This window comes from Aquarana catesbeiana, linkage group LG02 (assembly GCF_042186555.1).
Source record: "Aquarana catesbeiana isolate 2022-GZ linkage group LG02, ASM4218655v1, whole genome shotgun sequence".
Taxonomy (NCBI): domain Eukaryota; kingdom Metazoa; phylum Chordata; class Amphibia; order Anura; family Ranidae; genus Aquarana; species Aquarana catesbeiana.
Genome location: NC_133325.1, coordinates 313930182 through 313942484, shown reverse-complemented (window position 1 = coordinate 313942484; position 12303 = coordinate 313930182). Strand labels below are relative to the sequence as shown.

Below are 12303 nucleotides of genomic sequence, written 5' to 3'. Positions count from 1 at the left end.
AGCAGTGCAGTGCCTATTGTTGTATTTTCCCGTGTTTACTAGAACTTGCTTTCAACATAGTTATTAAAGGTGAACTTTATGAATTATATTTATTGCATAGTTACATTGATCTAGCCTGGCATGTAAGTATGCATATCTCATACCTGAGAGGCTCTTGGGGAAGCTGAAAATCACTGTTCTTCCGGGTCCTACCAAAGTTCTGTGCGAGTGTTTTCCCCTCTGGGCACTGACCACAGGGGTTCACTCGCTTGGCACTGCCACCAATCATAAAATACCCTTGTATTTTCTTCAATGAATACAAGGCATTCTCTGATTGGATGAGGAGGGGAGGTGACATTACATTTTTTTTTTTTGTTTTGTCATTGAGCCCAGTCCCTCACATATATCTGATCATTTTATATTCAGCTCTAGCTATTTTCTTTTACGTATTGAGTAGAGTGGGGAGGTTTTGAACAGCTGTCAGATTTTTATTGCTGTCTTTGACTGGGCAGGTTCCTCCCCTCGACTCTTTCTCACTATGAAAGAACAAATGGGTAAATGGGGCAGAATGGTCAAAGATAGACAGAAGTTCAAGCCTTTCCCCACTAAAAATATTGCTGTATCTGTCCTCTTTGGAGATATTTGCCATCATTTCCTGCTCTACTTACGTTTTGTTTTGCCCCAGAGACAGAAAATGAAGGAAAATGTGCCCAATGGGGATACATCAATAAAAAACAGATAGCGGTTCTGCTCTTCCCACTGAAAAACAAAATTGGATTGAGATGGGCTATTTGACACCAGAATGTTTTAAAATTGCAGCTAATATTTGTAACTTTAATGCATATCCTCTCTCCTCTAGAATGCATTCGTAGGTACTGGTTTCCAGAAAGAAAAGACCCTGGTCTCTCTACCTGCATACATAGTAAGTAGTCCTTGTGACTTTTTTCTTTTCTGATATCCTTTTTTTTTGGATGTGGAATTGCCATGTTTTCACATTACAAATAGATTGCAGCATTATACAAATGTTCCACCAGTATTTTTCTCTGGCTCGTTTTGTCTAGCTTATCTGTTCTTCACAAAACAATGACACACTCGTGTTTATAGTGTGAAACGGAAGCAGCTCCAATGAGCACAGCGTTTATAACTGAGAACTGGCAAGTGACTAGCACTTTATTCATAATTTATATAACAAGTAAGGCCTCACTTGTTTGAGATATTTTGTTGATATTGGAATCCAGCTTGGTATTGCAGTTGTAAACGCTCAATCAGCAAATATCTGAAATTCCGTACTGAATAACCAGTTCCTTCCTCCTTTTCCCGAAACTCACTACACAGCTGCAAGATAAGGCCTTCCAATCTGCACTTGTTGACTGCACGTGACTGAACCTTACATGGGGCCAGCTTTTCACTAGCATGATACAGATTGAATATTAGCTGGCTTGAAATAAATGGATACTGACTTCTGCTGCATTCAGTAAACTGAAAAAAATGACCAAACACTGATTCATATCAGCATTCATCAAATTTTATGAGCAGTAGTTATGTGTTTCATATGGCCTGTCCACAAGTGCTGTATTCAGGTATACTGTTCATTGGCCTTCACAATATCATAAACTGAAAGTTGTGCTGCAGCTGCACTGATCACTGACAAAATTCAAACATTATACAGCCCCTCTGACACACCTGGTTGATTGAATTACTACAGACACACATAGCAACACCAACGTATAGTACCTTCAACCTTACTGTAGGATCTAGGCATTAAACGAGTACACACCTGCTTAGTGGTAAACACTATTTGACTTTAATTAAGAACTTGCATAAATGACAAAGTGCAGCTCACTAAGCAGAGTAGAACTGTCCTTGGGTAATAAAGGTAGACAAATTATATATATATATATATATATATATATATATATATAACAGCTCTAGATCAAGGCAGAAAAATCAATATGAGAATAGGTAAATCAATATTTAGCAACACAACTGTACTCTAAACGTGGCTGAAGGATTAGCAGTTTCCTAGTGGTTTCCAAGTGCACTCGAAGAACTGAAAGAAGGTGGGGTTCCCCTTTAAATGGTAACAACAAACTGGGCCCTGCGCAAGGATTTTTTCTACTTATGTCCGGTCCAGGAAGTGAGGTCATACATGACACTTCCTGGTCCGTGTACAGGAGGGAGGCTGAGTGGAAGAAAATCCGCTGAGCTTCCACTGCCCTTCCCAATGCCACCCGCCATGACAGCATCAGGCCCACAGGTGGGACAGTGGTACCCAGTAAACATGGTGGGGGGGTTCCACATCGCAGCAGTGGTGGGAGTGATAGGCAGTTTCACAGCCACTTGTGACACTTCCACATGAAAGGCGACAGTCGGCTTTACTAGTACACACACTCCCAGTACAGCACTGTAAAAATTTGAATCCCCAGCAAGTGGCTGGGGATTTGGATTTTACCTCCCCCCTATCCTGGTGTCATGTGGTGGCTTCTTAAGCTGCCTTATGGTAGTGCCGGTCATAGCCCTGGGGTTGCTACAGTTATAGGGCAGTCTTTAGTCCTAAGCCCACGTTCACATTGAGCCAGTTTGGCATGCGATTTGACATGTCAAATCGCATGCCAAATCGTTAGGTATTGCAGGTAATGGCACCGTCCAAATGGGTGCATCGCTGACTTTTTGGCGCCGCACCTATTTCCAAAAGTAGTTTCTGTACTACTTTTGGCGACTTCGGGGGTGATTTGAAAAGACATCTGTACATAAATCCATACCGATGTCAGCTGAACTTGCATGATTTCTAACCTGCAACAATGTGTACCTGTGCTAAATCTTCATCTCTAATCGTTGGTGCACGCTGCAGCTGTGAATATGGCCTGCAGGCAGTATTAGGCCAAAGAATAACACAGTGAGCAGTTCCTATGAATGGCAGTAGATAATGGCCGATAGGCCCTCTCACCAGACCTGGGGATACAGCAACAACGATTCCTCTGATCAGGAGTTGGCTCACTCTGGGTTGCCCTTGGCGACTCTGCTAGGTAGCACCCAGATCTGTATTCTGGAAATGACTCCGTTCCATTCCTCACCAGGAGTGGTGCTAGGCTGTGTAGCTTTTCCTCTTGTGGCACAGTGCAGCAGGGTTTTCTCTCCCTCTGATGGAGTCCAAGCAGCACAGTCCTCTCCCTCTGGAGTCCTGGGTGCACTTGCCCAAAAGCTCTCCCGGGCTCCTGGCTCTCGCTCCCTCCTATTCAGCTGGGCATGCTGGGGGCTTCAGTTTCTTTCCTTAGGGTTGCGATGTCCAGCCCTCGGTACTACATGTCCCACAATCCTCTCTGCTTTTTTTTTCCCCTGGCCAATAAGGAAGGGTTAAGAAACATAGGCAGCGCCGCTCCCGAGTACAGCAGCGAGTAGAGGAAAGGGAGGGGGAAAGGGAAAAGCCTGTAGTTGCTCTTTCCACACAGACACAGCCGCTTGATCTTCTGCTGTTCTGCTACCACCCTCTGACAGGAGGAGGGAGGGGGAATGAGCAGGAAACGCAAAGGGCCCTCCAGTCTTTCAGTGGCGGCTCGAGCAGGGTGGTGACGGAGGTCTCCTTCTAGGGCCTGCTCCTGTCATTTGCCGGCTGGGAGAGCAATTTGCCTAATTAAAGAGCCGCCTCTGCCTTGGAGTCCTGGAGAAAACTAAAATAATGCCTCAAGGTTTAGCATCTACAGTACCTTGCAAAAGTATTCACCCCCCATGGCTTTTTACCTATTTTGTTACATTACAGCCTTTAGTTCAATGTTTTTTTTTTTTAATCTGAATGATATGTGATGGATCAGAACACAATAGACTAAGTTGATGAAGTAAAATTAGAAAAATATATACAAAAAACTATTTTTCATTAATAAAAAACTGATAATTGGCATGTGCGTATGTATTCACCCCTTTTGTTATGAAGCCCATAAAATGCTCTGGTGCAACCAAATACCTTCAGAAGTCACATAATTAGTGAAATGATGTCCACCTGTGTGCAAGTGTCACATGATCTGTCATTACATAGGAACAAGGAACTCTCCAAACAAGTAAGGGACAATGTTGTTGAGAAGTACAAGTCAGGGTTAGGTTTAAAAAAAATATCCAAATCTTTGATGATCCCTAGGAGCACCATCAAATCTATCATAACCAAATGGAAAGAACATGGCACAACAGCAAACCTGCCAAAAGACGGCCACACACCAAAACTCACGGACCGGGCAAGGAGGGCATTAATCAGAGAGGCAGCACAGAGACCGAAGGTAACCCTGGAGGAGCTGCAGAGTTCCACAGCAGAGACTGGAGTATCTGTACATAGGACAACAATAAGCCGTACGCTCCATAGAGTTGGGCTTTATGGCAGAGTAGCCAGAAGAAAGCCATTACCTTCAGCAAAAAACAAAATGGCATGTTTTGAATTTGTGAAAAGGCATGTGGGAGACTCCCAAAATGTATGGAGGAAGGTGCTTTGGTCTGATGAGACTAAAATTTAACTTTTTGTCCATCAAAGAAAACGCTATGTCTGGGGCAAACCCAACACATCACATCACCCAAAGAACACCATCCCCACAGTGAAACATGGTGGTGGCAGCATTATGCTGTGGGAATGTTTTTCGCAGTCAGGACTGGGAAACTGGTCAGAGTTGAGGGAAAGATGGATGGTGCTAAATACAGGGATATTCTTGAGCAAAACCTGTACCACTCTGTGTGTGATTTGAGGCTAGAACGGAGGTTCACCTTCCAGCAGGACAATGACCCCAAACACATTGCTAAAGCAACACTTAAGTGGTTTAAGGGGAAACATGTAAATGTGTTGGAATGGCCTAGTCAAAGCCCAGACCTCAATCCAATAGAAAATCTGTGGTCAGACTTAGATTGCTGTTCACAAGCGCAAACCATCCAACTTGAAGGAGCTGGAGCAGTTTTGCAAGGAGAAATGGGCAAAAATCCCAGTGGTAAGATGTGGCAAGCTCATAGAGACTTATCCAAAGCGACTTGTAGCTGTGATAGCCGCAAAAGGTGGCTCTAAAAAGTATTGACTTTAGCGGGGTGAATAGTTATGCACATTGACTTTTTCTGTTATTTTGTCCTATTTGTTGTTTGCTTCATAATAAAAAAAAAAATCATCAAAGTTGTGGGCATGTTCTGTAAATTAAATGATGCAAATCCTCAATCAATCCATGTTAATTCCAGGTTGTGAGGCAACAAAACGTGAAAAATTCCAAGGGGGTGAATACTTTTGCAAGGCACTGTATTAAAGCTCACAATATCAGTTTTTGTTGGCTGTCCTTCTAAACACTCTTTACATTTTTTTTTTTTTTTTCCTTTTTTTAACATTAAACATATTGAGGTTTCCTCTTTTGAATGTAGAAGTCCTTCTCGAAGCCTTATGCCCCGTACACACGATCGGACTTTCCGCCAACAAAACCATGAATTTTTGTTCGAAGGTTGTTGGCTCAAACTTGTCTTTCATACACACGGTCACACAAATGTTGGCCAACAATTACGAACATGGGAACGTGGTGACATACAAGACGTACGACGAGCCAAGAAAAAGGAAGTTCAATAGCCAGTGCGGCTCCTTCTGCTTGATTCCGAGCATGCGTGCGACCTACTTGTGTACACACGATCGGACTTTCCGACAACAAAGTTTTGGTGGCGGAAAATTTGAGATCCTGCTAGCAAACATTTGTTGGCGGAAAGTCTGACAGCAAATGTTCGATGGAGCATACACACAATCGGACTTTCCAACAACGAGCTCACATCCAACATTTCCCGTCGGAAGGCTCTATTCACACTTGTGTGACTTATCATACAACTTTGGACATCAAAGTCGCATGACAAGTCTTTCCCCGTGTTTTCCAGTGATAACCATTCATACTGTATGTGCAACTTAAAGTTGCAGCAACTTCAAAGTAGTTTATGCACTACTTTGGTCCCACTTTCATGCAACTTGAGGGCCATAGACTGTTAACTCTCATATCCTCCTGTATAATAATAATAATATCCAAGTTGCACCGGTCCAAAGTTGCACTCAAGTCATACAAGTGTTAATGGAGCCCTAATGCAACCAAAATAAAGAACGGAAAAATCAGCACAACATAACTTCAGTAGGATGTGCCAATGCCTATTCTGTTTGGTGTCCAATATTCCCTCCATTGTTCATGAACACCATGATACAGTACTTATTAATAGCCTGCTTCAATTCTGGTGCTTTCATTTTAACCTGATTCCATTGACTCACTTTTAATATGCCTAAATGTCACCTGGCCTGGTTCCCAGGCACTGATTATGACCTTTGTTCCTCTGCTGTAAAAGCATTTGTAAATAGCATAAACCCTATGATGCTGCTTCATATAACCAGTTTTGTTAATGGGTGTTCAATGCATTATGTGGCACACTGCCCTGCCCCTGTCAGTCACCTCTATGGCTATATTTTTTTTAGTGGCTTTGGTGCAAATTAAGGAAAGATTAGTAACCACTAATTTTTGAGTTAAAGGGGTTGTAAAGTCAGAAGGTTTTTTTTATCTTAATGCATTCTGTGCATTAGAATAAAAAGCATTCTGTGTGTAGCAGCCTCCCCAGCACCTAAAAAAATACTTACTTGAGCCCCATCTCTGTCCAGCGATGGCCATGAGTCCCTTGGCCACCCTCCTGATTGGCTGAGACACTGCAGCGATGCCATTGGCTGTCAATTAAGGTTAGTCAATCGAGAAGGGGGGGCGAACAGCAGATCCGTGTCTGAATGGACACATGGAGCTGCAGTTCGGGTGCCCCCATAGCAAGCTGCTTTCTGTGGAGGCACTCGACAGGAGGGAGGGGCCAGGAGCAGCGAAGAGGTACCCGTGAAGAGGAGGATCCAGGTTGCCCTGTGCAAAACCAACTGTACAGAACAGGTAAGTATACACATTTGTTATTTTTTTTTTTAAAAAAAGCATTAGCTACCATATCATCTGCACATACTGCCTGGCATCCTACCTTCTACATTCCTCTCCTGCAATATCGCCCACCGTCAAACCCGCCATTTCTTGCCATTTCTTGCCATTTCTTTCCTCTTCTTTGGCATTTTTTTTTAGCTTTGTTAGAATTTTGTAACTCTATAATGCTGTGTTCTGGAATGGGTTTAAGAGTTTATACAGATGTTGGTACTTTTACAATTAATACCAACAAAAAACACTTTATTATTGAGAAGTTCTAGTTTCTTTGACATATTAAGCTAGCTTAGAAGGAAGTAGTGTTTTTTTTTGTTTTTTTTAATATTTATTTAAAATGGTTATTTTCAAAAGTGCAGTATCTATTTAATTTTAGAGGAAAGAAGGTGGAATGAGTAATTTTTAAAAAATATTTAGTCCTGAATATAATAAAGAAACCAAGTACAAAAACACTATAGATGCCGTTATGGTTAAATAAGGACTTCCGTGAATTTTTTACGCAGATATATAGTGCCACCATTTGGTATACATTTTCTAAATTGGTATATGCAGTTTTGTTTTACTATCTAGTGTTCATGTCCAGCAGCTGTCTCGTTTTGAGTGCTTTCACTTCCTTAAAATGACTATGGGTAAAAACAAAACTTGTCCTTTTTTTTTTTTTTTTTATCCCCTTCTTAAAGTAACATGTACTGTTACGCTGATTACAGCCAAATACCTTTCGCACCCCCAGCTCGTTTTTTAGGGCAAATATTTGATTAGTTTTAAACTCAGTCGCCTATTATGTTAGGTCACATTCACACATTGAAAGCAATGGGAGTCTGCCGATTCCCACAGCTAATTGCAGCCACTCGCAGGTAATCGATATGTGGCAATCAAAGCCCTGATTCCAAAAAAGTTAAGACACTGTAAAATCTACATAAAAACAGAATGCAATGATTTGCACATCTCATAAACCCATATATTACTCACAATAGAAAATAGAAAACACATGAAATGTTCAAAGTGCTTGTTAACCCACTTATTGTTACTACAATCCCCTCTGTTATAATAAATGATGTGCCCCACTGTATGTGTTTTCTAAAAAATCCACCGATAAATACCTTATTTATTTTTCATACATCATGGGACACAGAATCAGGCTAATATTCATTACCTACTGTGTTATATTCTAGCTCCAGGTGAACGTACACTGGTAGACCAAAGGTCTTCAGACAGGAAGTGATCCCCTATATAACCCCTCCCACACAGGAAGCACTTCAGTTTTTTACCAGTGTCTTCAAGGTGGATGGCACGGTTTGTTTGAGCTCTCTGAGCTTCAGGTCTCTAGTCCCACAGAATCAAGGGATTGACCAATCGGATCCATTTGACACAGGCTTTATATGCTTAGATAAATGGTACCCGAGCCTCGCAAAGAAGACTCAAGATCCTGCAAGGTTTTGCCTGTAATGCGGCCTTCGGGGCGCTGGACCCTGCGAAGTGGAATCCTGGACACCACAGTGGTAAGGCGTTCCTGCAGGGTGCTGTACAGGTCCAAGGGAGTAGACCCTAAACATGAAAAGGGTACCCAGTCCTTGAAGGTCCTCAAGTGACAGGAACCCGCTGTGATGGGTGAAGTTTGGGGTCTTAGTTTCTAAGTTGCCCTGCGCCTGGACAGGTAAGTGAAACCCCTTTTACTATTATTGTGGGGTGTCCCGGTGATTGTAACAATCAGTCAAGCTAGCTAAAGGCTGGACACATATTGCCTCCATCCCGCAGGGTAGCAGGAAGCGTGACAGATCCCCCTCCCCGGAGCCTCCTAGGACGGGGAAGAGCTTAAATCTCAGGACTTTGTGGAGGGCCCGGCAGAGTCTGCTTCCGAGCAATCTGGAAAAGAAGATATCCAGTTGATGACTGCCTCTCAGTCGCAGAGGCTTTTGATCTTGACTCTGACCGAAATGGTTCGTTCTGCCTTTAAGTTGCCTCTTGCAGAGGTGACTGAGCCCCCCTGGTCCTCTTTGGGATCCCTGAGGCCTCTTCAGGCTGCACAGGCTTTCCCTCTACACCCCTTGTTGGAACAGGCGGTGTATGTTGATTGGGAACATCCTGACAGGATTTTTGTTCCTCCTAAGGTTTTCCGTTTTATATCCCATGGATGAAAAGTTTGTTAAAAAATGGAGCATGCCAGCAGTAGATGCAGCAGTCTCTTCCTTAAACAAGTACTTAATAGATATCGCACAGGGTTTGAAAGACCCTGTTGACAAGAAATTGGAGTCATTATTAAAGGTTTCCTTTTCTTTGGCCAGTTCAGCTATTCAGCCAGCTGTTGCAGCAGTCCGCAAAGGATCAGGTCAAATGGCCTGATAGGCTTAACCAGGAGGTTGATCTGCCTGAAAGTAAGACAGATATTTCTGGAGCGCTGTGTTTTGCTATTGACTCCTTAAAGGAGTCAATACAGCAGGTTTCCTGTTTGGCTCTCTTGTCTGTACATATGCGCAGACTCTTATGGCTTAAGAACTGGTCAGCCGAGCTTCCTTGTAAAAAGTTATTGGCAGGCTTCCCTTTTCATGTTTATTTGGTGATCATTTGGACAAATATATCTAAAAGATCTCTGGAGGGAAGAGTTCTCTACTTCCTATGAAGAAAAGCACCAGACGTCCCTAGTTTAAGACCTCGGGGACTGCTTCCTCCTATGTCTCAGCGTCAAGGTGGTTCCGCCGCCAACAGGGCGCTAGGGCCAGGGTCAAGCTGCAGGGCCAGAAGAAGCCCTGGGTCCAAGATTCTTCTAAACCCAGCACCAAGCCCTCTTGAGGGGACACCCTCACTTGATGGAAGGCTGCTGCACTTTGCGGACATTTGGAGAACAACAATTCAGGACGAGTGGGTCGCCTCAATTTATATCTCACGGTTACAAGCTAGAGTCGCGGGGGGGGGGTTCCCTTTCAGAGGTTTTTAAGAAGCAGCGTTCCCTCAGATCCTCCAAAAAAACTTATTGCTTCAGGCACTACATCATCTAGTACATCAAGGAGTGATTGTAGAGGTTCCGGTATCCGAAAGGGGCACAGGGTTTTACTGCAAACCAGTTTACGGTTCAGAAACCAAACGGGGACACAAGGCCCATTTTGGACCCAAGATCCCTGAACAAGTATCTACTAATACAGTCCTTTCGGATCGAGTTTGTCCGCTCAGTAGTAGCCTCACTCCAGAGAGGAGACTTTCTTGCCTCCATCGATATAAAAGATGCGTATTTACACATACCTATCTTTCAGCCTCATCAGAGGTTCCTAAGTTTTGCAGTAGAGGAATGTAATTTTTAAGTTTATGGCTCTACCCTTCGGGCTCGCTACAGCTCCCTGGGTGTTCACAAAAGTCATAGCACCAGTACTGGGTCTTTTAAGGGCCCAAGGGATCCTGGTGCTCGGGTATCTGGATGACCTCCTACTCAGAGATCACTCATTACAGGCTCTAGAATAGAGCATAATATGTACAGTGCGGTATTTGAAAAGCTTAGGCTGGATCATAAATACTGAAAAGTCAGCCTTGAAACCAGCTTAAAGTCTAAAGTATTTAGGTCTGATCCTAGATACGGTTCAAGCAAGAATATTCTTGCCACCCGTAAGGATCTGTGCCCTGAAGGCTCAGGTGCATCGGATAAGGGGCACCAGACAACCCTCCTTTCGGCTCTGTATGAGTCTTCTAGGGAGGATGGTATCCTCCTTCGAGGCAGTGCCCTATGCCCAGTTCCATTCCAGGCCTTTACAACAAGACCTCTTGTTGGCCTGGACCAGAAGAGGAAAAGCCCTGGATTATCCAATGTGCTTATCTCCTCGGGCATCCTTAAGCCTAAACTGGTGGTTGCAGGATCAGAACCTGCGAAAGGGAAATCCTTTCTCCCGGTAACTTGGAGAGTGCTGACTACAGAGGCCAGTCTCTCAGGCTGGGAAGCGACCCTAGAAGGGCTCACAGCTCAGGGGAAATTGTCAGGGACAGAACAGATCCTGGCATTACAGGCAGTATGTCTGGCCCTACAGTCCTGGATGGTGGAGCTTCAGGACTGCCCTATCAGGTTTCAGTCTGACAATGCCACTGCAGTGGCCTATATAGACAAAGAGGCGGCATACTAGCCTGGGCAGAGGGACATGTGCCAACTTGTATTGGCAGTCCATATCCCGGAAGTAGAGAACTGGCAGGCAGATTATCTCAGCCGCCAGCAGATCTGCCCGGGGGAATGGTCCCTACACCCAGGGGTGTTCCAGGAAATTTGCCAGCGTTGGGGATGGCCAGAGGTCGACCTGATGGCATCCAGGTTCAACAACAATCTGCATGAATTTGTGTCCCAAACAAGGGATCCTCTGGCAATCGGTGCAAATGCTCTGATAGCTCCATGGAGACAGTACACCCTGGTTTATGCCTTCCTGATGGCCATCACTTTGGCTAGAAGGGTGTCTGAGTTGGCGACCCTTTTGTGCAGGGAACCATACTTGATCCTTCACCACGACAGAGGTATGTTACGACCTGTTCCATCCTTTTTGCCAAAGGTGGTGTCAGCCTTTCATTTAAATCAGGACATTATTTTGTCGCCTTTTTTCTCTCAGCTTCGCTCGGCGGAAGAGAGATGACTGCATTCATTGGATGTTGTCCGGGCAGTCAAGGTTTATTTGTCTAGATCTGCGGAGATCCGAGGATCGGACTCCTTTTTTGTTTTACCAAAAGGACCCAAGAAGGGACAGGCGGCTTTCATTGCCAATTGGGTCCGTCAATTGATCATTCAGGCCTACGGTCTGAAACCTAAAGCTCCTCCCTCTAGGGTGAGAGCTCATTCTACCAGGGGTGTAGGAACCTCCTGGGCTTTTGCCATCAGGTATCTGTGGCTCAGATTTGTAAGGCTGCTACCTGATCTTCAGTGCATAAGTTCACAAAATTGTATCAAGTGGATGTTCAAGCAGCCGAGGATTCAGCTTTCGGCCACAGTGTACTGCGGGCTGCCGTATAAGTTCTGGTGGCTATTGTTTGGCAGGGTGTCTCCCTCCCCTCAAGACTATTGCTCTGGGACATCCCAGTAGGTAATGAATATTCGCCTAAATCTGTGTCCCATGACGTGTGAAAAAAAAAAAGGATTTTTTCGTCATACTTGCCTATAAAATCCTTTTCTTTGAGTACATCATGGGACACAGAGATCCCTCTCCTCCCTTTTTTGAGGATTCAGTGCTTACTACAAAACTGAAGTGCTTCCTGTGTGGTAGGGGTTATATAGAGGATCACTTCCTGTCTGAAGACCTTTGGTCTGCCAGTATCCATTTACCTGTCTCTCTCTCTCTCTCTCCCTCTCCCTCTCCCTCTCCCTCTCCCTCTCCCTCTCCCTCTCCTCTCCCTCTCCCTCTCCCTCTCTCTCTCTCTCTCTCTCTCTCTCTCT

The 12303-nt window shown here is 44.2% G+C and overlaps 1 protein-coding gene across 2 annotated transcripts in view; it reads left to right on the top strand.

Moving 5' to 3' along the window:
* The window catches only part of GAS6 (growth arrest specific 6), a 126761-nt gene that overhangs the window by 29708 nt on the left and 84750 nt on the right, over positions 1-12303 (top strand). For both annotated transcript variants that reach the window (XM_073614729.1, XM_073614727.1), the window contains exon 4: positions 839-901. In XM_073614729.1, the coding sequence (XP_073470830.1) occupies positions 839-901 (63 nt within the window). The remainder of the gene's footprint in view (positions 1-838; positions 902-12303) is intronic.